The following is a 27,518-nucleotide window of genomic DNA, read 5'->3' as shown; positions in this document are numbered from 1 at the left end:
TTCAAAAAGCAAAGCCAAAGAGCTCTCTGTATATGATGGAGAAAGCTGGCATCTATACACAGGGTCTTATTTTGGAAAGCTGTCACAGCCACTTCTTTTTCTAGTCAGGAGAGAGCTGCACCTGAGCATGCAATGGAGTGTGCTTTTTTCACACTGAGTTTCCCAAATTGACCTTTATCATGGTGACAATATTGTTTTCTGATGTGCTCTGAGCACACAAGCAACAGAAAGGCTGTGAGTCTTCAGGCCGCAGCACCTCCCTTGTCCACTCAGCTAATGTATTGGTGGAAGACTGGGGGGGGGGGTTATTTAAAAGACTTCTTCCAAAGAGCGAGCAAAGTGTCCTGGGAAATGTGGGATTGGTAGCTCAGCCGCGCACCCTGCCCCATCGGGCCCCATGGCAGGGAGCGATCACTGCTCACAGGAGGTACAGTTTTGCAGTCTTAAGCAGATTGAAAGATAAGTTTCCACTTCCCATCCTTACCACTGCTGCTGCCACTGGGATGGGGGACGCAAGCCGTCACCAGCTCTTTGAGGGTGCAATGTGCCGCTCTGAGCGGGAAGTGCCCAGCATCTGGGCTGTCCTGTCCGCGTTCTCCACGAGCTGCTTCCTGCTTTCACAGTGTCTCCGCCATGTGTTGGAAGAGGACCAGGTGCTGCTTCTCCCGCCTGGAGGTGATCCTCATCGTTTGCCTGGTGCTGATGATAGTGGTGACCGTGGTGCTTCTCGTCCTCCACTTTCTCACCAAAGAGAGCAACGGCAAGTTGAGATATTTCAGTCCTGCCATCGCACCCTGCTCAAGTGTGTGTCCAGTGCAGTAATTTTAATTAAAGGGATACAGGTAGAGGGTCACTGGGCCACCGCCAAGCTTCGATAATCTTCTTTGCACATGGTCTGCTCACACAGCTATAGCACAGTGCTGTTACTGTCCTCTGTAGCAAGAGCATTGTGGTCAAAACCACTGCAAGCATCCCTCAGGGCGTAGATGCACAGCCTCAGGGCTGGTGGGTGAGGCTGACTCCAGGGACCCAGACAACCCCTCTCCCAGGAGCTCGTTGCTCCTGGCACTGCACCAAAGGGCTTCACAGCTCTTGCAATCCCATCATAGCCCATTTACACCTCCAAGCCCATCACCAGGCATGAGGCGGGTTGGTGTCAGGAACTGCCTGAGGTTAACTCTCAGTTCACTTCTAATGCACCCCATGCTTGTCTTCTGGAGGGAAAAAATCTCATGGGGAAAGAAAAAACTGGAAAACTTTAGGAGTTTCCAGATGGCAGGAACCTGTTCCCAGAGCCAGCGTTCTCCCCTGCCTTGGATGCGGTATCACCTAACATGTCAGCAGTGCGACCTCCCAGTTTCTAGACTTTTGTCTCAAATTGGATGTAGTTCATGTTTTCTTCATGCTTTTAGGTTGTAACACCTAAGCGTTTAGCAGAAGCATAACTCTTGGAGAAGGCGGAACAGTAGTTTTGATGGGTAGCCCAGTTCACTCATGTCCTTTTAATGAAACAAACATCCTGTCATCAGTCTGTGTCCAGTGTGTTTCGCTTCTCTGGTCTAAGTGACCGGTTGGAAAAGACCAGATTGGAAAGACCGCGTGTCCCCTTATCCTGATGCCTTGCCTTGAGCGGCAGCGGCTGGCTGGGGAAGGCTGTGAGAATAGATCAAGCACATAGAAATACGTTCCCACAGCGTTATCTCAGCCTCCAGTGATCTGTGGCTCTGGGATTTCCTGAGACACAGATATTTTTTTAATGTTTAATTTTAATTCAATGGCCCTCAGTGGCTTTTCTTCCGTGAGTTCGCCTAGGTGCCTTGTCTGCTCTGCAGAAGAACTTCTGCACCTTCGTGGTGGCTGGGATGGGATACGAGCTCATTCAAGAGTCCTTTTCCTCACCACTTGCCTGGAGGTCACTGCCCAGAGCTGCTTTTTCCTTCTTCAAACTTCTGCTAGCTCTGCTGTGACTTTTTTGAGACCAGAGCACCAGTGCTGGACATGGGATACATTGGAGGCAGCAGGGCGACACATGGATGTGCCCCTCTTTCTTCTCTAATGCTTTCCCGGTATCTTTGACATTCCATCCTATTTTTCTCACTGCTTTTGTGCTGAATATTTTTGCGTGAAGACAGCTCTTACACGCTCAGATCTGTTTCCTGCATGGTGGTGGGGGGCTTGGAGAGCTTAATCACTGAAGCTGGGCTTTCCCCCCCCCCCCCGCCCTGTGACTCACAACCCATTTTACGCAGTCCAGTGACCCTGTTTTGTGAGATCCCTCTGCAGTTCTTCATGCCTGCCCTTACCACCCTGAATGCCTCACCAGCCTCATCACGCTGTGACCACACTGACAGACTATTGGAAATCCAAGCAGACAGTATCAGCTGGATCCCCCTATCCACAGGCCTGCTGAGGCCTCTGGGGATATCAAGCAGGTTTCAGGCATGCAATCTCTTTAAAAAGGCTGGGTTGTCTCTTCTGTCCCTAGTTCTTCTTTCTCATGTGTCCACTAATCTACTATTTATTCTTGCAATAGATTCCAGCAAAGTAAGAGCAAACTACTTACTGGGTGTAGGTAGAGCTGACTGCACGGGACCTGTGGCAGAAATTCCTCTGGTAAGCTGGGGGAACTGAACATGGGGTTGGCAAAATGCTGTTTTTCATAATCTCGGAGTATTTTTTGCAGGACTTCTGGCTTAGAGGCTCTGCCTTGCCTACTTTGTTGTCTTTAAACATTAGCTGAAATTTCTTTGAGGCTTTGACCAATCTGGTCTAGTGGAAGGTGTTCCTGCTCATGGCAGGGAGGCTTGGAACTGGATGAGCTTTAAGATTCCTTCCAACCCAACCCATTCTATGATTCAATGATTCTTGCAATCACAGGGCAAGATGTTTGCAGCTCTGGGTGCTCATATGTTGTATGAGTCCTCTCACCCTCTGGCAAATCTACATAGAAAAACACATGCAAATGAATACGTTGCTCGATATTTTGGCTGTGTGGTCTTGATGGAGCTCTTTCCTTCCAGATGGGATATGCCAAGCTGGACCAGGTGGGTGGTGGGCTTCTCATGCGCCTCTACAGCCGAGCCTTCATCGTGGCAGAACCTGATGACTCCAGACGAGTAGTGTTTGTCAGCGCTGACATAGGAATGGTGTCTCAGAGAGTGAGGCTGGAGGTACGTGGCTGGAAATAAAAGACTGCCACAGTTTAGGTTGTCACGGGTGTTAGCATTAGGGTTGTAGTCATCACTAAATAATGCCACACATGGCAGCATGTTGGCCATTTGCTTTGCAGTATGATCTTGAAGAAATGTCATGTCTCCGCTGAAGAAGAGCTTTTGATTCCTCAGCGAATGACTTTGCTGAAGAATCAGATGAATTTTGACAATGGTTTCCTAAGAGGAAAATAATATCACAAATACAGCTGAATCATGAATACATTGACGTGCTGCTTGTGTAATGCTGAATCTCCAGCATCACAGAGGAGGGAGAAAGATGCTGGAGAAATAGGGTCCCTTTGGGTAATCTGGGCTTCATTGCAAGTTGGTCATAGAGGTCTTCACTTACAAGATTTCATTATTTTAAGTCTCTTGCCAAGTCAAGTTATCATCTACCAGATTATAGAAGAACAAGGAGGAAGATGAATGGCTGCTTTTTCTGCAAGGGCTGATACAAACCTCCATAGCCTTTGGGTGTGAAAATGTTTTTTTTAAGGACCACCTCCTTCCTTTTAGGTGCTCAGGCAGTTGAAGAGCAAGTACGGTGAGCTGTACCGACACGACAACGTCATCCTCAGTGGCACCCACACGCACTCAGGGCCTGGTGGCTACTTCCAGTACACCCTCTTCTGGATCACTAGCAAAGGACTAATAAGGCCATCCCTCAATGCTGTTGTGAATGGCATCGTAAAGGTCAGTGTTTTCCAGTCTGTTGACATGAGAGCCCATAAGCGCAGAAAAGGTGGGAGGAGATACGTTTGTGACTACTGGAGATCTTGCTGCGGTGCTCATGGTAGCACCTCTGAATAGTCCAGTCTTAAAACACAGTTCAAGGTGGGTTTATGCTTACCAGTGAAATCAGATCAAAACCCAGAAGCTTTGAAGTCTTTCTTTAGGAAAGGTCACTTGTGGGTGGCTTCACAATGTTTTCCAGTTTTCTGGGATTTTAGACTACTTAACAAAAGGTGCCCCAAATTTCTAAGAAAGGGTTGCAGGACAGGGCTCACATACGCCTTACATGCTTGGCTAATATTCCGTGCCTTCTTGCTTTTCAGAGCATTGATATAGCACATCAGAACATGAAGAGAGGAAGGCTTTTTATAAACAAAGGCACTGTAGAAAACAGCCAGATCAACCGAAGCCCTTTCTCCTATCTTGAGAATCCAGAGTCTGAACGAAGCAGGTAAATTCCCCTCAAGTGGGAGAGAAGCAGAGCCCTCAAGAGGACCTTTTGATTGGGATTGTGACCCAGACATCTCGCAGATGGTGGTTTTGGTCATTTATGGTGTGGCTGAATATGTGGAGCCAAGGCCGTGGCAGAATGACACTGTTGCCATCCTGGACTCTTGGGTGTTTGTGTCCCCAAAAATTAGTTGCAAGATTGGACTTGAAAGTTGTGGTCGCCCCATCCGGGCATGTGAGGCATTGGTCAAAGTTGTGACTTTTTCGTGACTTTGATGCTTTGTTGTCGGTTTGCTGTTTGTTTCTTTTTTTGGTGGTGGTGGTGGTTGTATTTTATTTTATTTTTTTATGAAAGAGTATTCTTTAGTAGAAGTTGGCACTTGGGTCAGATGGTATTAAAGTCTCATCCTTGGTGCACAAATTTGTACCCAGGGAGGGCTCCCCTCTTCATTCCCTGGAGAAGCAGTGCCTGAGGTCAGCAACAATCTTAACTTTTCCTTTATCTTCACACCTATTTTCAGATACTCCTCTAAAGTCTCACAGTGTTCTGATAATATCTGTAATAACCTCTTCTTTTCCTTGCTCAGCCTGGTGCAGATTTAACAATGCACAACAATGCACTGAACAATGCAGAGTGTGACTAGAACTCTGGTGCTAATGAGATTTCCCCTCTTCATTTTCGTCCAGGTATTCATCCGACACAGATAAAGAAATGGTGATGCTGAAGATGGTAGATGAGAATGGACAGGAGCTAGGCCTTATCAGGTACAGGCCTCTGAAGTAACATGTTTTTCTGCAAATCCTCATAAACCACAGTTCTGTAGCAGCTCTGTCTTCCTGCACAAGCTCTGTTTCCCAGCACTGTCCACTGCCCATAGAGCATTGCTCCCATCTGGTCACCAGAAGAGCTCTGAGGGAAAAGTAAGCGAGAGTCCATAAGTGCATAAACCAGGTCACCGTCCCTCATTTACTCTGGAAGATACAGCAGCATCTGGTCTACCTACAGCTTGGGCGCGTATCTTGGCATGACCCTAAGGCATCTGGGGAAGATGACCATAGCTGGTCTTCCCTTGTAGGAATGCAAAAATACCCCCTCTGGGGGTCTTGCTGTGCCCTCCAAGCAGATCCCATCTCCATCATCTTCAGGAGCCTTTGAGATTCTCTTGTTCTAGTTATAGTCTTTAACACCCCCTGTTCTATGGGAAGCGTGCCATTCCCACAGGCAGCATTTATGGTTCCTGTCCTCTAAACAGATCTGCAGGGCACTGTTTGTCTGCATGAAGTTCAGACCTCAAGGCCAGGCAGATGAAGTAATATGCAGTAACAAAGTCATAATTGTGTTTTCTTCGGTTAGAAGTCACACGCAAAAATCTGATTATGCTAAGAGGAAGAGGAGGGTTTTCTTTTTTGTAAGAATGACTGTTCCTTTTTTCCTTTTTTTACGTCATTGAGTTCTTCTTGTTTCTTTGAAGCAAGAAAATAAAAATGCCCCCAAAATATAATTTTCTGGACTCAGAAAAAAGTCATTTCAGGTCTGAAATTGCTCTTGGTGGCCCTACCAGATATAGTGCCAAATTCCTGGCCTAAAGACCAGTACCATCATATCCATGAACCCTCCCTGTCAGGAAGGGAGAGGATGGGAATAACTCTGCCCTTGTTAATCCATCCCTTGGTACCAACAGTCTATGTTTGTATTGACCCAAAGAAAATTCCCATAAGTCAATGGGAAATGTAAAGGTTGAACAAGTCAATTGCCTACATGTAGATTGAACAATGCATTTCCTGTGTGTGTTTTCCGACTCCTGTTCAGCTGGTTTGCTGTACACCCGGTCAGCATGAACAACACAAACCGTCTTGTGAACAGCGACAACATGGGCTATGCGTCTTACTTGTTCGAACAGGAGAAGAATGAGGGGATGCTTCCAGGAGAGGTGGGAGTGTTTTCAGACTACCGCAAATAATGGGGACAAAAATGCCACAACAGGAAAGGGGTGGTTGGTGCTTTCTATGGGCCAAAGCAGGTTCTTTCACACAGTGAAATAGGACAGCTGGGTAAACACAGGAGAATGAGGAAAAAGTTGATCAGTTTGATTTATGTATTTACTTCCTCCAGAGAAGATAAATTGCAAGGTGTGCTGTTGTCTTTCCAAACTAGTAATCAGTGGCATTCATTTAGACTTTAGGAATAAAGTAAATTTACTTTGATTTAACTATTTGAAATGCTGGAAAGATGTGTGGGATACTTGGTTCAAAGATCCATGTATTGCAGCTGTGGTATTGCATCAGGTATGTGGTCAGCCCTACTTCTTTCTTATGGCTTCCAGCCAGTTCTGCCTTCTGATTTTCACTTATCTGAAAGATTTGTCATCCTTAGAGTGCAAGCACAGCTCCTTTAAAAGCATTATTTCCCCTGAAATGTAAATATGGACATGGACCAATTTCACAGGTACTTTGAGTATGAGTTGATTAAGAGGGTGTCACGTGTGTGTCTCCAACTTTGGAATTGGTGCCCAAATCCTATTTTAATACTCTGGGCAGAGGAACATGTGCAGTTCATGCCCAAGATGGAAACTAAAGGAAATCTACCTAATTCCTCCTTGCAAATGTTTCCTTTTATAGTGGATTATCTGAACATTTTAAACAATACTTGACTCTAGTGCATAGTTATGGGTGCAAGTCAGTGCAAGTTCACATTTGTGCAAAGCTAAGAGGTGTTTGCAGGATTCAATATTTGCTTCACAGTAACAAGCTGTGCCCAGCAGTCTCACTGCAAAATGGCTTACGAGCTGTTCATAATACCAAAATATCTTGTGTTGATGCATCTCCTCTCTATAACTAGGGGAAAATAATAGATTATCTGAGAGCTGGATTCAGTTGACGCTCAATGTTTAGCCAGCCTTGCTTCTAATGAGCACTGCTGATGTTAACTCCTGCAGTCAAATCCAATAGCTCTCACTGTGTAATCAATCATGGTGAAGCCTGGCAGGAAAAAAGAATCCTGCACAAAATGCTACAATGACCCATTAACGACTGATCAGTAACATGGGCAACCAGGGACATGGAGTTGGGGGAAGCTGCCACTGAGATGGAAGAGGTAGATGAAGAAATGCTGTCTGGATACCAAAGCGGGTGCCCCCTGAAATGGCATCCTGTGTATCCTATTCTTCCTTGCTCTTAGGACGCTTCTAAATTCCCATTCCAGTTCTCCCAGTCACTTCAGAAATGTTTACCAGCATCCCATGCTAATCAACGGGCTGTAATGCCAGCCTTGACTGTTGGGGAAAGCTGCAGGAGACATTTCCAACCACAGTAAGGCACTAAAATCCATCTGACCATGTCTGCTTTTGGCAGGGCTCTTTTGTTGCTGCCTTTGCATCCTCCAACTTGGGAGATGTGTCACCCAACACCAAAGGCCCGCTCTGCATAAACACAGGGGATTCGTGCAATAACCCAGAGAGCACCTGTCCTGTGGGGGGGGTAAGTATGTCCTACCTGATCTACATTACCTTCTGATACAGACAAACCTTGGGATGGGACAGCAAATACAGAGCCATGTGGTGGACTATTGTGCATGAGGATGATATAAGAAAAAAAATCACCTTTTTTTTTTGGACTATACTTGACACCTCTTTCAGGAACTTACTGTGTCTTGGCTTCATTCACCCTGTTTTCTGGTCATTCAGCCCAAATGTAAATTCATCTTCCTGCGAAGGTTAGCGTAGTAACCCAGTGCCCAAATTTGAGATGCCTAGCAAGAAGCAGTTAGTGCCCACAGTATGGCGATCGCTTGTGAACTCATCTACTTCGCAGTGCCACATAATTCTGCATGTTAACTGATCACTAGCATTTAAACAAATTTCTTAACAGGCAAAGATGTGCATGGCCATGGGTCCTGGCAATGACATGTTTGACAGTACAAGAATTATAGGGCAAAATATCTACTCAAAAGCAAGGGTAAGTGACATCTTACTTTACAAGTGTACATGAATGCTGTTATTGCAGGAATGCATGTTCATTTAAGCAACTTTCTTGCACCTTTTTTTGTGAATTTTGATAGAGAAAAGGTATGGAGCTGTTGGTGAGGATCCAGAGGAGGGCCACAAAACTGATCAGAGGGATGGAGCACCTCTCTCTGAGGAAAGGCTGAGAAAGTTGGGGTTATTCAGCCTGGAGAAGAGAAGGCTTCAGGGACACCTTACTGCATCCTTTCAGTACTCAAAAGGGGCCTATAAGAAAGATGGAGAAAGACTTTTTAACAGGGCTTGTTGTGATAGGATGACGGGTAGTGGTTTTAAACTAAATAGGGAAAATTCAGGCTGTAGTTGAAGATATCCCTGCCCATTGCAGAGGAGTGGACAAGGTGATCTTTGAAGGCCCCTTCCAACCCAAATTATTTTATGATTTAAATTAATCTAAAGTTCACATTTTCATGCTTAAAGAAAAGTTTCCTGATTACCCAGAAAGCACATACTTCTTTTTAGATACATCATTGAAGGTGTTTAGATTTGAAAATAACAGTTTTGGCTTTTAATCTCTATGTTCCTGATTGGTATATAATGTGGATGTAGCCCCTTACAATCTTCCCCTCCCATGTATGCACCTCGGAGGTGTCATCGTGGGAAAAATCACTGGTGTTGAAGATTGCTAGAAGGGTTTAGAGGCACCACCACATACCAGTTGTTGGCCAACTTTGCCATCACACTCCCAGATTCATGCAAATGTGAGTTAAAATGTGCCAGCTTAAACATCCATGAAAGATACTCATCTTGCCCTGCTTGACTTTGCATTACTCAGGTGGTGTCCTCCATCCTATGGGCTCTGTGACATTGCCTTGTGTCCTTGGGCTCAAAACTCATCTGAATTTACCAGTTCACGTTCTGTGGCTTTGTGTAATTTAAGAGCAGTCAGCAAGAGGACATTTCTGGGCACCTTTTCAGGGACAGCAGCTTGTAGGAACTGGAACAGGTCCAGCAGAGGAGTAAGAGCAGAAGGCATGATGGTGGCGGTTTCCTTATAACTGCCATCTCAGATGCTTGCCCTGAAGTCATTCCAGGCTGATTGTGACTTGCAAGTGAAAGATTGTCCCGGTCAGAGTGGCGTGGCCTGTGTATCAAACGGCAAGGGAAAACACTGCTGTTGTTTTTAACACTGAAGACTCTTGGCCTTTGAAGGCTGTGTCCTCTGTTCCTTCCTGCTGTGACAGGAATGTTATTAAACCTGCATAACTTCTGGCAACACTTTCTATGTACCAGCTCAAGGCATGTGTGCCAGAAAACCATTCACTAAAGAGCCGAATGACTGAACTGTCAGCTGCATAGTAAATGTGTGCTAAAGTCTGTGTGTTTCGAAGCAATGAATGCAAGAAGGTGCATCTCTCTTATGGGAAACATTTATTCTGGTTGGTCTAAGATGTGATAAATGCCAAAAGGAAAAAGGAGTTGCCATCCTCATAGAATAGGTACATGTTTCCACTGTCAAATAAAGGCACGCGGAAAACTGCTGAGCACAGAGTGTCTTACCTGTGTTACCTGGGGCAGGGAGAGCTTGCAGGACTTGGGCGTGCAGGATGTAGGGGTGGTAGAAACAGAGAAGGTTGGGAAATACAGTCTAACACCTGGAAGAGGCCACTGGAAGGTGTCAACAGAATGACAGATTCGTAGAGCTGAATCTCAGAAGAGCTGGATTCCTGAGCTCTTCTTCCTAAAAGATTTCCACCTGTGCATCCCTTAGGAGCTGTATGAAAAAGCTTCCCAGGAGATCACAGGACCCCTCAGCTCAGCTCACCAGTGGGTGAACATGAGTGATGTCTCGGTGGAGCTCAATGCCACGCACACGGTAAGAGCAGAAGCTCCTGGGACACGGGCATAAGGAAGGAACAAATGTTATATCCTCACGGCAGGACACACTGAGGGAAACTGGTTTAAAAATATCTCTTCTTTTTTTCTTTTTGCTTTCCAATTAAGGTTAAAACATGTAAGCCAGCCTTAGGACACAGCTTTGCCGCAGGGACTATTGATGGAGTGGGTGCTTTCAACTTCACACAAGGTAAGTCAGGCAGCAGATGGTTTTGTGCAAATGGGGAAGAGAAGGGCCCTCCCCCAGTTACACTCAAACCCCCAGAGTCATTTAAGAGCATGAACGCTGGCTGAGCCACAGTCTCCAAAAGGATGAATTTAGGAAGGTGTGATCTTACAGACCCTTTGCAAGTTTGTCTGCGTTCATCAGAAAGCTTCTGATGAAAGTTGGGAGAAGAAAGACCTGGCTTTGGGGCAATCTTTCTCATTTGTTCTCATTACACAAAGGCTGTTAAGATGGAGCTCAGCTGGGCTAAAGCTTGGATGTTAAAACTACCCCAGAAAATGGAGATAATCAGAATCCACCGAGCAATATCCTGTCTCACATAAGCAGGAAGGGAGTAATAAATGAGTTTGCTGTCCAATAGCTGCTGGGTAAGCTGAAGGAACAGAGTTTGAAAGATGTTTCCCCCTCAAGGCTCAGTAGAAGGGGACCCGTTTTGGGATGAAATCCGGGACCAGCTGCTGGGAGAGCCATCCGATGAAACAAAAGCCTGCCACAAACCCAAGCCGATCCTCTTTAGCACCGGAGAGGTAAGGATATGCTGGTGTGTGCCCTTTGAAAAGGAGTGATTGCTGCTCTGGGCTAGCTTTTGGTAGGGTGCTACAGATGATGTCTGTGCTAACCAGTATGGTGAAGAACAAGGACGGAGAGAGCACTGCATGGGCTCTGAAGGCACGAAAATCTAAAGCAAGAATAAGTGCTGTCATTACTTTGCATCAGTGTGAGAGAGGTGGAAGTTCTCCTCTTGTGGACTTTTTCCACATATCCCAGGAGGAGGGACTAGACCCTCTGCTCTTGTTAGGGTCAAAAAAAGCAACTGAAGATCCACCCTGGCCTAATTCTCTGCCTATGAAACATCCCTGAGCAGGATGCACAGGGAAAATGCTTGATGTCAGGGAGAACCAACAGTGGTGGAGCTCAGCATTGCCTCTTAGCATTCTGGCTTCAGGACATCCTCTGCTGGTGCTCAGATCTTAATAGCTCTGGGTGGATATTTCTTCCATTCTACCACTGGTTTCCTATCTTAATCCACAAAAGAGCCTTCCTTTTTGTCATGGTGCCTTTTGGAAACTCTGGGGACTGTATCAACTTGTATTTTCAGTGTTATCTTCAAAGTTTGCTACCAGGCTCTCACTTCCTCTCCAAATGTCCTGTTGACTTCTCTGCTTTTCCGTCATGTCTAAGCAAGTGTCTGATAGTTCTGTGAGCTATCAAATGATGCCAGACTTACTCATCCATGGGTAAAATCATACCATGCTCACTCTGGAAGTACCATGGGGTGAGGTTTTTCAGCACAACCGCTCTCCCAGCAGGACCAACACTTCAGGTTGCTTAGGGCTGTGTCCAGAAGGGTTGAGACAGTCAGTAAGAAAGATGGAGATCCCCCACTGCTTGGGCCCCCGTCACAAGAATGCTTCACTGACACAGGGAAAGGGCTGTTTCTTAGGACCAACCTCTGCAGAGCTGCTGTGCTGTTGGCCCCAGCCCATCCCCATTCTTGAGGCTGTTCTGTCTTGCTTTTGTTCTTACTGAACTTTCCCAAAATCCTACTTACAGCTTCAAAAGAATATTGATGCTTCATTTTCTACCTGTTGCTCCCTTGTCATTAAGGCAAATGCACTGTAGTGCAGATGGATCATGTCCAAGGCACTTAGGGAATGGCATCTGGATGAAGCAATTCATTGTTATTCCTTTCATCAGTCTCTTTAAAAGCTTTCTTAATGTCACTTTGTGTTCTGTCAGCTCTCCACCTCACGTCTTATAAAAAGAGGTCCCAGTGCAAAGCCTCCTTCCACCCCACCACCTTCGTCCAGGATGGTGCTACTGAGAGTAAATTACACTTTATTCTTACAATTATATCACCTTTTGAACATCCTTTTATGGATGCTCTGGCAGGCCTCCTGCTTCTGATGTGCTTCACAAGGTTTTTCATTCAGGTGTTTCCCCTAGTAAACTGCTCCTCAAAAATCGTGTTGGCTTTCTGGAGTGGGATTTTGTATTTCACTTGCTGGAACCATGCCACCCTCAAGCTCTTGTTCCTAGTTTATTTTTGCAAGGCTTTTTAATTTTTATCCTTTTATTAGTAGTAGTTATTTATTTATTTGTGCAGTTATTTTTAAGATGAAATGCTGCTGTAGTGTGTTTTGGCTGCCACAACGCTGCGGAGTCCAAGTATAGTGTGGTCTCTGGTGAAACTCTCCCTCTGTATCACAACTGACAGTGCATTTGCTCAGCTAATGAAAAAGTATCTCTCATTTCCCATCGCCATCAGGCTCTCTGGTTTCACTCGTTCAGTGTTGCTCTCCTGGTCAGATGACCAACCTTATTGATCCTAACACTTTCTTTTTCACATGCAGGTGAGGGGTTTCTAGGTGCTACTCTGGACTTATTTATCCACTTAGCTTTAAGCTGCCACTCTGGCAACACCTTTTTTTTCCTGCCTTGTGCATAGTACTCACATGTGCCTTCTCTGTCTGTTATGGTCAGACAACTTGCTGTACATGTGGAGGTAAAACACTTTCTCATGTGCCTGTCTACAAAATAAATCGTTTGCCTGATTTATGACTGTAGGAAGGAAAACACTTCCACTATCTGTTTTTGCTACTATCCTACAACAGTAATATCCCTTTTTAATTTTACCTCAGATGACTCGGCCTCACCCATGGCACCCTGACATTGTGGATGTCCAGATTGTTGCCATTGGATCACTGGCAATCACTGCTGTTCCCGGAGAATTCACGTATGTGTTTCTTTGTTTGTGTAAACTAGCCATGGAAATGAGTAAGGTGCAAACAAGCTTCCAAATAATTTCCACTGCTGATTGCAAAATACAGTTTTAATGAAACCAAAGGAACTTGTTAGGTCTGGGGGGTTTTGTTGGTTTGTTTTGTTTGGGGTTTTTTTTGTTGGTTTTTCCTGGTTTTTTTGGGGGGTGGTTGGAGATACTCATGCCACAAACACTGACATGATGAATAGCACTGACTGTTGATGATACAATGGTGAAAACCTGGGTAAGATAATGATTTATTTCTAACACCTTTTTTTAATATCCCACCCTGCCCTGGGTGCCTTCAGCCTCACCCTGTCTTTGGTGACGTATGTGAAGCATTTTGAGGTGTTTTGGTTGAACTCACTGCAAAGAAGCCTTAAGGTGTGCTTGAGCAGCACTGCAGGTGCTATGTGAATTTCTTGTGCTGTGCTGCATGTCCAACCAGCAATGCCTGTTTTAGCTCCCTGCATTTCCGGAGACTGACATTGTTCCTTTAATGACCCTAGGACCATGTCTGGACGCAGGCTACGGGAAGCTGTTAAAAGAGTAAGTAGCCGGCAAGATGTTTCTCCAGACTGCAGCGTATCTGGAACTTCACATTTCTTGATCCTTCTGTTTTCTCCCCCGGTTCCTTCCAGCTGGGGTCATGTCTCACAGATGCTTCCTTCTCACAGTTGCCTCAGACCCATTTTGCATGTGCTTACTGATGTGCAGGAGAAATGAATATTCTCCTCTAATGAAGCGAACCAATTGAGTTTCAATCCATTAAGCCGAAACAAGCTAATTCAACTGGGATCCAGGCATAACTGATGCTAGCAGGCGTCGTTTCTCTGGTAGGGAAGGGCTCAGCCACTTAATCCCTACCAGGATTTTACAACATGTGAACAATCGGAGAAAATCAGCAAATGTATTTTTTTTTTTCCATTTTCCTGATCGATACATCCTATTCTCAGGTCCAGCCTGAATCCCATCTTAATCTGAGAAGCTGTCTATCTCCACAACCCACTGAGCCCGTTTCACATAGTTATATCACCATTTTTTTGGAAGTATACGGACATCAGCTTCAAGAAAACCCCTAAATGTATCAGATTTATTGGATTATTCGGTTATTTCTCCTCTTTTTCTTTGGGAAGTGAACATGAGATGCTAATGAAGGCAAATTGCACTTCTAGAGTTACATTCCTGAATATCCAGCCCCTCCCACACTATAACTTTGTGTTCTGTCCTGGTGAATAACATTAACAACAGCAACTACAATAACAATATAATTGTGCATTAAGCAGTTGTTTCAAGATAAGTGATTTATTTCCTTTCTTAGGAATTTGATTCCCATGGTGCACCAGGAATGGATGTCGTAATTGCAGGTCTGTGCAATGTCTACACCCATTACATTACCACCTATGAAGAATACCAGGTAAATGTCAAAATTGCAGATCAAACCTGTTTAACTGAGTTCAGCTTTAGCTATATGGGATGACAATTCATGCGGAATTATGTACGTTTAGTTTTTCTTTGCCACAAAAAGCTGAAGAATCTATAGCAGAAATCTCGAGACCTCTTGTTTATTCTGGTCTAAATGATGTGATCCGAGGACCAATATGGTTTCCTGACCATAGCTAGAGAGTATGTATGGATGCTTTTAACATGGAAATGTTATGACGTGCTGAACGGAGCTCTGGTGAGTTCAGGTCTAGTTTAGTAATCTCCTGATGGCTTGGAGGAAGTTAGACGTTGTCTTCCTAATGTGGCAAAATTGCCAGAAGAAAGATTTTGAGCTGTAGGGTTGTAAGGAATTGTATGGAGTTGTAGTGCCAAAGAAGTATATGGAATTGCAGTTGCTGTGGAAAAGACCACAATACAGCTTGCAAGACCCAGTTTTAAGGTTTTCCACAAGACTTGGTAGATGCTGGGCTTTGAGGAAGATGTGGACCATTGAATGGACTCCTTGGGTTTAGAAACCCTAAACTGGTAGGGGAGGTTGGAAGAACTGGGGTTTTCCAACCCAAAAAGTTGGGAAAAAGACAACCTACATCATAATCCTTTAAAAGAGTAAAAAACCTGTAATAACTGGGAAGAGCGACAACAGGTCCTCCCTGTCTGCAGTGGATTAGAGAATGAAGAGTAACCTGAAATTGCAGCAGAAATACTTAGACAAATTGTTGGGGTGTCTTCCTAGCAGTAAGGGAGTATATAAAGCCCTGCAGGTATCATGTTGATCTGATCTTGGTACAGTGGGATGAGCTGTATAAGCTGCTCAACAGTCCTTCAAACCCTCCTGTTTCAAATTTATCCATTGATAGGCTCAACGATATGAGGCTGCATCGACTATTTATGGACCACACACCCTTTCTGCTTATATTCAGCTCTACAGAGGACTTGCAAGGTCTATTGCTATGGTAATCAAAATTGCCTATATGCCACATGCTGCTAGAGACATACAAATCGTGTAAATGTGGACGGCTATATTTGTTTCTCAGTGAGGTTGAGCGACTGCTATCCTCTCTTTTCTCATAATAAGCGGCTATGAGAAATTCTCATGTGGTATGAAAATAATTCCTGTAGCGGGGGTCTCATTCCACTTGAGAATTTCTCATTTGTTTGGGTTTTTTCTGTTCAAAGTTGAGGAAATTGGTACCTCCAACCTTTCTGCATGGCCTGAAGGTCCCGCTTTTCTACCAAGAGCAAAAAAAGTCTGCTCTATTTCTGCTGTACACGGCAATGTTTGTTACCATTGTACCTGTGACCATGTGAATATGCAGGACTGGTGGGTGGGCACTGCCTTTTTAAGTCATGGGGTATGCTGGTGGGTGGGTTTGGGGAACCTCAGCAACAGGACAGTGGGTGTCCTGTGGGGATTGCTCCTGCATGCAGAGTACAGATGAAAATCCCCCCCCCCCTTTTTTTTAATGCTCACTTTGTTGCCCTTGTTTTTAAAATCTATCTAAGCAAGGACTTGCATAAAGAGCACAGCAGTGATACGAATCATCAGAGAAATACTGGCCATATATATCTATGTATAATGAGCAAATCTTCCCTCTTCCAGAATGCGGTTCAGGATTTGCCACCTGGTCCAGAGCCCCCGTTTTTCAATATAACTAATCTTACCTTGGTGCCTTCTCTCATTCCTGATCTCGTGCCAGTGAATAAGACATTTGGGGATGTGCTACAAGAAGTGAGACAACAGTATCAACCGGTGAGAGCTTCAAGGATTTGCTAAAACCTCTTTAGGAAATCAACTTTAAAGTCTTATCCCTCATCTGAAAAAGTCTAGGTGGTGCTTTCAAAAAGGCGGTGGTGCTCTCAGACCAAAAGGGTCTTGTTCTTAGTGAGCATAGTTGAAAAGGCAGACATAGGGCATTTTCATGCCAATGCCATTGTACTGGATGTGATTAAAATGGGTGAATTAAGGGGAAAATAAAAGCTCTTCATTCAACATGTATAAGACTTCCCCTTCTGCTTCAGCATAAAATATCAGTTGACGATTAAATAGGAAAATGTTGTACAATGATTTTGTTACAAGCAGAAATTAGGTCACCTTTGATGTCTCTAGTATGAAATGTAAATGAAATAAAAATGTCAGAAAAGCTTCGGTTTTAAATGCTCAAAGTTTAGATAAGGTGTTCAGAGCAAGAGCTTTCATCTCATTGCTGTCTCCAGGAGTAAGGTAGGAAGAAGGCAAGGAGGCACTCTTAAAAGTCTTACTTATTTCTCTGCTCCTTTTACACACAAATCTTATGTGCTATGGTGGAGTTTATCCAGCAAGAAGGACAAGTGGAATGGCAAGGCACAGAATATCAGTTCATCAGTTCAATTGTCCCTTGCTATCGCAACAAGTGAAATTACAAATAATTTCAAACAAAACCAAAAAAACCCAACTAAACCACTGAAAAATTCATGTGGCATCTTCAAAGGTTGTGCAATATGCTGCTCAGTCTTTAATATAAATCTCAATTTCCCCACAGATGGAAGTTGCTGAAGTAACTTTTGTAGGTGCGAATCCCAGGAACTCTGCAGAAAACGCGGTAAATACAACACAGTGCTGGAACTGGGGATGTCTGGTATTAGTGACTGTTTAGTTACTGTCTCTGCCTGATGCATTCTAATCTTTGATGTTCAGATTTCATAAAGGGTAAAACTATGTGCTTCCGGTTCTTTTTTTCCTTGCTGGGATTTCAGAAGAAGATAGTTTCTTCCTTTAGAGTGTGCTTTGGGAATTCACACCACCAAAATGCTTCTGGAGCAAAGTCCTTAATTTGGTCAGATACGGACTATTCACGATCTCTTCATATTAATGAAGTCGAAGGCACTCATGTCATAAGTTAGGCAAACACTCTCAGTTAGCATCCAGTGCCATCCTGTCATAGCAAGCATGGTCTCTAGTCTCCATCTTATCAGGCCAGCGCATTATTTTAATAAAAGGAAGAAAAATAGATAAGTACTTAATTTGTCCTATCACTCATCCTGCATAGACATTGATACCTCACCTCCCCATTCTCTTTTTAATGATCAAGCTCTTTACTCATTCTTTGTGTTATTTATTAGCTGAAATTTGTGTTTGGTAGTGAAATAAAAGCATTTTTTGCTAATAATTACTGCATTTGCCAGTAAAGCACACAGAAGCATAGTCCCTTCTCCAGTTTAAAGTGACACATAAAGGCACCTGTATCTTCAGTGTCTGGCTAACTCTGTTATTTTTATTCAAGACTGAACACAACTTCCTGACGGTGGAGAGATACACCAGCACTTCAGACAGCTGGCATGTGGTACAGAATGATGCCTCCTGGGACACCAGGTGCGTACCCTGACCAGATTTCACACCCCCACAGTCTTCATGGAGTCATTCAAGTTTAACCTGAAAGGCTTCATTTCAGAGCTCCCAGCTGTAGGTTGGTCTTGTCCCTGCAGATGATGCTCTCTGGAGACATATTGGTCTGTGTCTGGGTGGCTAACTTGTCAAGACCCCAGCAATCATTCTTCCCCATGGGACTAGGTTCTGCAATGGAGGCTTATAAGTTTCAGAAAGTAGAAGGAAGATCAAGAATTACAAAAGGTTTATAGCCTATATCCATTGATCCGCATTAGCGTGCTGATAAGATACCAAATAAAAAATACGAGCGGTTCACCACAGTAGGGTTTTCATAGGGAAAAACTGGCCAGCTTTCCTGACCAGAAATAGTCAACAATATTAAAAAAGTTCATAAGAAAGCAAAGTTGAAGGTTAGAGATGTCAGTCTTAAGGAAAAAGATCCACTAAGCAACAAAGCTGCTGTCACATTTCAGAGCTGCACTAGAAGTCAGCACACAGAATAGGAATACCAAAGACATTTTCTGTCAAAGCATGTGATTTCAAGTTACTCCTGTTTGAATGAAACCAGTTGTTTTCCCACCTTCTTTTGCAACCTATCTCTATGAAATAGGACTCTGAAAAACATCCCTTTGGGGGTCTTCAGACCTTGCAGTGTCCCGGTGCAAACATGTAACATCCAAGGTCAGAGAAGCAACATGCTTGACAGCTTGGTTTTATCAGGAAAGTATTTCTCTGGATTTATGATGAGGATTTACAGGGTGTAATTCTCTCTGCCCACAAGCAACCACGTGTTTTCTGAACCTAATCTGGTAGCAAGGACTCTGACTGAACCAGCACAGGAGATAAATTCCTACCTGCGCTTGGATCTCTGCTTTTTTAAGTACTTACCCTCTGTTTAACACTTGCAGTATGTTACCTTGTCACTTTCATCGGTGTCAACCTTTCCAGTCAAGTTCTTTACTTGATCAAGGGAAATGACGGCATTTTATCACTCATATCTGTAGCTCTGCCTTCTTCCCTCCTCTTCCAAAAACCCAACAGGTTTCCCAAAATCTTGGACAGGAACACTGAAAATGTTTAGTAAGATGTCACTCAAGAAAATAAAAAACATAAAAGTGCAGAACTTGAAGAATGTAGTGCCATGATGCTGGAGGATAGGAATCTAGACATCTTACTTTCCCTCCTGAGAAGGTCAGACTTTGGATCTCTGAACGGTGCTTAAATACTCCTGCTGATAAAGAAGAGGAGCTGTTTGGCCTGCTTAAAGGGGTTGGCCAGAAGGCAAACCGATACAGACAGTAGTATCCCCTTTACTGGTGCCCCAGGAAAACACCAAAAAAACACAAGTAAGAGGAAATGTTTCTGTTAAGATGAAAACAAGTCACTTTTTACAATGTCAGTGTATGTTAACTTTGATATGTTAGTAATTAAGGTGATGAGGGCAGGAAGAATCAAACACTTTTACTGGATATTAATAGAGTCAGGCTGTTTTTATAGTACAGGAAAAACTAATGTTTGATACTACTAAATATTGTAATAAGAGGGTAGCACAAGGGAACACGTTATTTGTTAGCTTAGTGTTGCAAAGTGTTAGATAACTTATAACTGCATTTGTAAAAGGCATATTGTCAGGGATCAAAAGATATGAAGGTTTACTTACAGGAGGTGCAGCTTTTGGGGAAGGAGATGGCTGTTATCTGCCCTTTGACCTGGGCCCGCCATTGCAGCAGGGACAAACTCAGCGCAGACTTGTCCTTTTGCTGGATGCTGTCCTGGTGTTTCCAGTAGAGAAGTGTCTGGCCCTACCCTGCATCTGCCATGGGGGCAATAATTGCTTTCTTGGGACTGTTTAGGAGGAGGGACTGAGCTACAGGCAGGAATTTGCCCGGTCCTGCCTTTAGCAAACAGCCAACAGAGATCAAGACATAGTGAAATCGCCATGAGTTCATCTGTGAGAAGCCTATTCCTGAGGGGGGTCTGAGTTAAGTTCCAGTTTCTGAGTCCCAGAGAGGTGCTCCTGGTGCACTGAGCCTGAATGGCAGGATGGGGAGGAGGCCAGGTAATGGCACAGATCTATCACAGCAGCATTTTTAGGTCACAGCATTACAGCCAGGCTCAGGCTGCACGCCTCTGGTCCAACCCATCTCCCAACAGGGCCAATGTAACAACTATAGGAGGTTGCTCGGGTCCATGTCCAGCCAAGTCAGGGTGGTCCCCAAGGATGGAAATCCTTCACCACTTGAGGCCTTATGCTGTCACCTTATTGTCATCTCCTGAGATAACACTGTCTTTGTCCCAAGTCAGCGCAATCTACAGCCAAAACCCTGGACAGCAGAAACCAGGTGGATACTGGGGCCCTGTGTTGGCCTGTGGTCTCTCTTTATCAAATAAAATTTCCCCTGTAGTTCACTGGTTTTCACCCAGTGGTGTCTGTAAATATGTATTTCAATGGAATGAAGAAACTTTTGATTACTGTTGCCAATGAATAAACATATTTTGTTCTTCAGCTTCCTTTAGTTAAAGCCCTAAAATAGAGGTGATGTCTCAGTAGGGCTTGATAAGTTTTATGTCGAGCCTAGATAGGAGCATATCTCCCAGTGCCCCTAATTTGCATTACCAAAGAAGAGCAGGTTAATCTTCATCTCCCCAAGAAGTGCTCTATCATGGCTGGCTAAAAAATTCCTTACCCCCACAAGATGTGTGGCTGTCTGTAGGGTTTTGAGATTGAGCAGTAATTATTTTGCACAAGAAGTCTGCAAAAGAAAATGGGAGTCTGATGTAGAAATGGGTGCCAGAAGCCCTGAACTCAATTATGATAGATTTTGCTTGTGACCTTCAATACTCATTCTCTTAGTTCAGCATTGCCTCTGCACAAGGAAGACTTAGCTGATGAATATTTCTTACAGAGGTAACGTTGTATGGGTTATGATATGGAGCTGGGAATGTACAAATACATTGGTAGAAATGTTCTTCATCTGCAAAAAGGACCACTGACTTGGTTTTCTGTGTTTCCAGTTATTTTTCAGCACTGTCAGGTTTTGTGTTGGCCTATTGGTTGCTGCTCTGAGAGCCTAAATATCTAAGGAAAAGTTAAAAAAAGCTTTAAAAATATACTTAAGTGGAGTGCATTCACCTCATTCCACTTAGCTCTTGGGATATTAAAACAAATGAAAACTGGATTTCCTTGCTGACTGCAGCTTTTGTTTTGTCTGCTAGGATTTACTGGACCAAAGGATTACTTGGTCGGAGCAATGTGACTATTGAATGGCACATCCCTCATGACACAGAACCAGGAATCTACAGGATACGGTACTTTGGGCACTACAGGAAAAGATTGTCTAACAGTCTCGCTGTCTCTTTTCCATTTGAAGGAACATCTTCAGCATTTGAAATCACAACTCTGTAGGCAATCTTGTTCATTGAAGGAATTGTTCTCAGTGCATGTGTATGAGTTTTTTTTGTGGCGTACATGACTATACATCACTGCTGTCCCTCAAGTGCTGCTGGTCATCCTTTGCTGTGCAAAGCTTGACTTCCTGCAAGGTTTTGACTTCTACCTGCAATTCAGTCTCACTAGTTCAACATATTCTCATCTAAGCAGTTCCCGTCCTGGCTAGATCTTGTTGCAGTTGATTCTTATTGTAATAAAAGATGTAACTGTTTTTCTTCAGTCATTGAAGTGCTTATTGATTGTGAATAGGCTCTCTCTGAGAGAATTAGTGCATATTGGGAGCTAATCCAGACCATAAAATAGTCCATAAAATTGACCCCAGTCCATAAAACTGGAAAGAGCTTCTGAATCCCCAAGCCATCAAAAGATTCCTCAATAGTGCTTGAAGTGCAAAGGTGACCTCCTAGTATGGGATAAATCGGGATAGATACTCATCAAAAAAGTTTTGGGTATTATTTCATTTAATCATCCTAGTTTATGGCATTTGGAGGATTCCTTCTCTGAGCTAAAAGTCACCATAGACTACAGGGGGTGGTGGGTTAACAGTGTCATATGATGTGAATTGTACATAGTTCTCTAAAGATCAGTGGTCTTGTTTCACAGGTGCCTGATGAATTGCTGTCTAGGGTCCTGCCTCAGAGGTCTCTAACAAAGAAAGGGAGGTCAGTCACTCACAAAGTAAAATACTGAAGCAGTTTTCTCCTGCTAGACTGTGCTAATCGATTTCACTAATGTCACTTTTGAACTGACCGGTGCCCCAGGTGGCTTCAGCACTGCCCATCCTGTGTGGGTTTGTGTCATTTCAAGGGGACACTAGGCAAGTCTTAGAGAAGAAGCCCTCTTAAAAATCTCAAATAGTTACAAGTGGCCCAAGAAACTACAGATGGGCTGAAGGCCATCACGTGCCTGGAAGGACTACATTTGTTTGCTCTGGTTTTATGTCCTGAATACATGATGCATCTCTGGCACAGTGCAGAGGCAGGAAGCAGGATGAGGACTTTGGTACTGACTTTATCCACTCTTGTCCTTGTGTTAAGCTCCTGCCCAACGCTCTAACCACAAGAATGGGCAGAAAATGGTATTTTACCCTATCTATATAACCTTGGGATACATCAGAAAGATTCAAAATAAGGATACTTATGTGTGTCAGAGGTGTCATGGGGTGGGCACTGGGGTTACACCAGGGGCCATATGCAAGACAGGGATTTTGGGAGGGACCAGCTGGTGAAGGAGAGCCTGCAGCTGCTAGGAGAAGGTGACTGATGTCCAGTCAGAGCAGGGCTGGATTTTATCACATCAGGTTTGTATTTCAGATACTGCAGAGGGAAATCAGTAGGAACTGAACTTATGAATTGAAGCCGTGGGTGGGTCAGCTCTGGACAGATCTCAGCCTGCTTCATTTTAGCATCAGAAAGGATGCAGGGTGAGCAGGCTCTGGCTGTATGAAGGGCTGGCAAAGCCAGCGGCCAAAGCCTGAATCACTTACAAGCTGGTCACCAGAAGAGCTCATGGTGTCCCTTGTTGCAGAGGTTTACGAATTAAGTGAGAGTAGTAATGTACTTATTGGTATATAATATAAATATTGGTATAAAAGAAAGAAAATTTATTTTATAGAACCAATTAGAACTCTGTTGACATTTGGTGGATAACAGATTTGGAATGTCAAATGGAAGGCCAGGCTGGTTGTGGTTCTGGGTGACATGATCTAGTTCAAGATGCCCCTGATCATTGCAGGGGGTTGGACTAGATGACCTTTGAAGGTCCCTTCAAACCCAAACTATTTTATGATTCTATGAGTTGGTACTACAGGTTTTAGAGGCATTAACCCAAACCGTGCAATCGCTCACCAATAAGGTGAGGGATCTCAACCTTAAGGAGTTCCTCTGAGTGAAATACCTACCCAAGGGGAGAGTCCCTGACTACCGTCCCGCTGCTCCAAGGAGGACCAATTCAAACAACCTGCCATTTATATCCTTGGTCGAACCTGATCTGTGGTCAGATATGGTTATATTAACTCTCACTGGCTGGGCTTCTTTACCTCTTGCAAAACAGCAGCCACTGTACAAATATGATGGGGGTCAACCTGCACAGGGACAGTCACCATAACCAGGGCCAGCGTGGCACAGCTGCGGCCTGAGGGCCTCTATTGCTGCTAGGGCTAATGCTGCTGCAGCCCTCCATCCCACCTCCCACCTAAAACACCAATGGAGGGTTTAATCCAAGCGCAGAATGAAGGGGTAGATGGACAGTCCCAGTGAAAGAGTTTTCACACAGAAAGTTCCCCAGGAAGGTAGATGATTTTCTCCTGTGGCCTTCAGGAGCTGGCTGGACAGACGCATGACCACCTTGATGCAGTGCTGGTGGCAGGTCCCTCCTGAGGTGCCTCCCACTGGAACTGCCATGGGGTACCATAAGCAGGAGTTGCTCAGCAGTGCCGAAGTCTCTTCCAGCCTCTGGAAGTGGTAGATCTGGGGACCAAAGGGAGAAGAGCATATGCCTTTCAGATCTGGATCTGGGATTCTTGTAAAGCTTTACAGATAAATAATTATAAATATTTAATAAGCTCCAACAGTGTGTACCAATTTTGTATGCAACCTTCTTAATTCTTCAGAGAATCATCAATCAGATAATTTTGCCTCTCTTTAAAATCAGTAGAAGAGAATGAATTATTCATTTTAAGCCAGCTGCAATCAGTCTCAGAGATCCCCATCCGGAAGAGCTCAAAGCAATCGTAATATTGAGTCAGGAAGCTTTGTAAGAACAACCCTGGAATCAAATCCCTGAAGATGCTTTTAGCATCTTTTCCTAAGAACACCAGTTGGCCCATCAGCCCTGCTACCACTGACAAAATTGCTCTGATGGCAACAGTAGCATCTCCGGGACGTGGCAGCAGCAGAGGATGCTGCTCCAGCACCCCACTCTGCCACAGGACAGGCTTGGTCAGTGCAGCAATGCTCAAGCTGCAAAAGAATCCAGAAAGTTTCTTGCAAGGTTTTTCCCACTTTGCGCATGTTTTCATGGGGGACCAGGCAAGGTGAAACACGATACAGCCCCTTAAAACAGGGTTACACCATCTTTATGAGACACAGGAACTGCTTTCTGGTCTGAAAATTGTGTTGCCTAATGAGTCTCAGTATAGCAATCACTCTTTCTCTGCTATTTTTCTTACACTGTGTAAACTAGAATAAGTCGCACACGAGTACTTCTGTTTTCCTAAAAGAAATACATTGGAAAAAAAGAAAGAGTGATTCATTTTATCTCAGGCAATACAGAGGCGTTTAATTTGATTGTTTCAGACAATTTTGGTTGCATTGTCGCATTACACTAACCCTGGATTTTTTTTCAGCCGTGCTGGAACTCGATGCTTCTGTAGGCAGAATTGGGCGCACACTTAAAATGCTCATACCTTCTAAAATGAGAGCATCTGACCCCAAACGAGAGTTTTCAGGGAGCTGGGGTTTCTCGTGGGAGGAAAGGGTTGAGAAACAGAATTAGGGTATCTGGAGAGTCTCACCAGTGCCCCAGAGCCGCTTCCCTTGTGAAACGCTTCGCAGCAGGCTTGGCTATTTGTTTTTCACCAGCGTGCACAGGCTTTTTGAAGTTTTGGGTGAGTCTTTTTTGGAACCTCTCGTAATCTTTTTGTGTCTAGAGTACCCAGCAGCTCCTCAGGGTCAGAGGGGCTGCTGAGAGAAATCCCCTGTTTTATTTGCCCTTTAACCGCGTGATGGCTGTCGCCTGCAGCTGGCAGACGGGTAGGCAGCCGCGCTCTGCGGGGTGCTGTGGTTGTCTCCAGCAGCCACTAGGTGCCAGTGCCGCTTTACACGAGAGCACAGCAAAGCCTAGGGAAAATTTCGCGGAATTCGGGCGGCTCGCCAGCGGTTAAATATAGCATCACCCATCGCAGTTGCTCTTGTCTCGCTCGGGCTGCTCTCCCTCAATGTATGGCCATTTGTGCCTTGTGTACGCGCTCGGGAGACAGGCAAAACTCCACTGTTGTTTTTTTTCATCGTGGGACGTAAGCTAGGATGAATTTGAGAAGCTTGTTTGTGTCCCCAGGCTGAGCCACCTTGCAGAGCTCCTTTGCAAAACCCTTTCCTCCTGCACAACATCCCCAATTTACCAACAGTATTTGGAGCTGCAGAACAGGTGCTAAATTAGGCTCTGACCTGAGGCGCTGGAGGGAAAGGGGAGAATCCCTCTGCTGCCTCTGGGATTTGATGCAGGCTTTTAGGATCTGTCTGATCCTATAGTTGTCTGGTGTTGTTTGGGTACCTCCCACAGTGAATGTTTGTGTGCAACCTATCTAGAGGTACACCAGCAGCTGTTTACTTTTTAACATCTTCACAACTGGGACTGCATACCCACAAGGTGAGGCTGGGGACCAAGGAATGTCACTTTTCCCAGTACTTCCGCAAATCTGGATGTGCACAGTTCCCATCTTCTGTAGGTACCTGGAGCCAGGCCAGGACAAGTCTCTGGGCATGGAGAAGAGTTCAGAACAACAGATCATCTCCATAGAGAGGGAGCCTACACCAAGCACCCCTTGAAGGAGAGGGGCTAGTGGGTAGGGACTGTCTAAGTCCCCCACTGTCACTTAACGAAGGGCAGCTGAGAACTGCAATTTTAGCTGAGACCAAGGTTTTGGGGTGACACAATAATTTCCAGCTTTTGAAAGAAAGGAGCATCCCATGAGAGCGCAGGTAGTGAACAACAGTGATTTGTGGTACCTGACTGGAATGTCACCCTTCAAAGCACTGTGGGGGGTTTTTTTACCTCCCAAAAAGGGAAGTCCAGGTAGATATGGGATAGGGAGATGAGATTGTCTATGGGAGATTTAGCTGAACTAGTGGGAAAAGGGAGCCATGCAAGCTCAAAGATAAAGCAGCTCCCCTTGAAAGTCACTGGAGACCTTCTACCATGGACTTCTAGAGGGAGTTTCAGTGGGACATGGGAGATGGTTTCCAGGTGGGATGTTTCAGGGTCTATCCAGCTCCAAAGGTGGAGTTGTTGTGTACTTCTCAGACATATTTCATTCTTTCTTTGCACCTCAGATGTGAGGCTCTGTGCTGTAGAAGCCTCCAGGAAAAGGTTGACTGGAAGAAGGAAAATGCAGGTTCTGTACCTCCTGTCCTACATGCAGCCAAACATGTGGCCACCTGCTGATTTTTCTGGGCTCTTGATCTTCCAATCCCTTGTGGCTCAAACATGTCATAGACTTGTTTGTGGAGGATGGATGTGGTTTTTGGCTTTGTCTTGCTCTCCACTGGGAACCCACTTCTTTACAAATGAGAAATTATGGTTTCTAAGTTGGGTTGCGGGTTTGAGATTTCTTGAAATCTAATTCTTGCGCTCCAAAATAGCTGCTGCTGAGCAAAAGGGAAGAAGTTCTTTGTGAGGGGAAATATTTAAGCACAAAAGGAAATTCTGCCATTGCCCTAATTTCAAAGAAAATGAAAGCAGGACATCAGGAAGACCTAATGAGGTAAAATAACAAAACTGTCAGAGCTGCTGCTCCTGCTAAAGCCCAGAATACAGCTGACCTCTTTCTAAGTCTGTAAGAACAATGTCAAGCTATTTTGGTGAAATCTCTTCTGGCTTGGTAGGGAGGCCTTTGGTTTAAAGCTGTGTTCTATCAGTAGCAAGGTATGAGGTCTTTCCCCCATTTCTTGGGCTCAGGATTTCTCTGGAAAGTTCTAAAACCAGAACCCTTTGTACTGGGTGTGGAAGCAGGAATTGCTGTTGCTCAGACATTTAGCTATGATTGTCTTTGAGTAGCAGGTCCTCATCTTCTTAAAATGACCAGGGCTGTAGACGCTCTTACCTGTCAATGACCTGGCAACAGGCTCTTACCAAGGTGAGACCAGTCCTTCATAGCCCTAAGTCATGCATTGCCTCATCTACACCATTAGTTTTGCACATTGCTGTCTCACTGTTGGTATCGCCCTCAAGACATCTTCACTGGGATCAGATGAGGAGCAAAGGTATTACCACTTAAATAAATTTATAGCAAAAGTGATT

At 44.5% G+C, this 27,518-nt stretch overlaps 1 protein-coding gene across 1 annotated transcript; it reads left to right on the top strand.

The window, feature by feature from the left end:
- The first annotated feature begins 633 nt into the window (after positions 1 to 633).
- Positions 634 to 21,556, top strand: ASAH2 (N-acylsphingosine amidohydrolase 2). Its single transcript, XM_065672830.1, has 20 exons — positions 634 to 760; positions 2,534 to 2,613; positions 3,021 to 3,170; positions 3,729 to 3,905; positions 4,268 to 4,395; positions 5,082 to 5,159; positions 6,205 to 6,325; positions 7,746 to 7,871; positions 8,262 to 8,348; positions 10,125 to 10,229; positions 10,358 to 10,439; positions 10,887 to 11,002; positions 13,118 to 13,212; positions 13,749 to 13,788; positions 14,561 to 14,656; positions 15,543 to 15,638; positions 16,286 to 16,435; positions 17,205 to 17,264; positions 17,946 to 18,034; positions 21,266 to 21,556. The coding sequence occupies exons 1-20, from the start codon at positions 634 to 636 to the stop codon at positions 21,453 to 21,455; spliced, it is 2,193 nt and encodes a 730-aa protein (XP_065528902.1). The 3' UTR covers positions 21,456 to 21,556.
- The last annotated feature ends 5,962 nt before the right edge of the window (positions 21,557 to 27,518 follow it).

Source organism: Lathamus discolor, chromosome 3, assembly GCF_037157495.1.
Source record: "Lathamus discolor isolate bLatDis1 chromosome 3, bLatDis1.hap1, whole genome shotgun sequence".
Taxonomy (NCBI): Eukaryota; Metazoa; Chordata; class Aves; order Psittaciformes; family Psittacidae; genus Lathamus; species Lathamus discolor.
Note: the sequence above shows the minus strand (reverse complement) of the source record. Positions and strands in the feature narration are given on the sequence as shown.

What these genes read in the sequence shown, in the direction of transcription:
- ASAH2 (XM_065672830.1), top strand. Translation starts at nt 634, where the DNA reads ATGTGTTGGAAGAGGACCAGGTGCTGCTTCTCCCGCCTGGAGGTGATC. An exon ending in TTGTGAATGGCATCGTAAAG is followed by an intron (nt 3,906 to 4,267) that starts GTCAGTGTTTTC and finishes CTTGCTTTTCAG; the next exon opens with AGCATTGATATAGCACATCA. An exon ending in TTGCAAGGTCTATTGCTATG is followed by an intron (nt 15,639 to 16,285) that starts GTAATCAAAATT and finishes TCCCTCTTCCAG; the next exon opens with AATGCGGTTCAGGATTTGCC.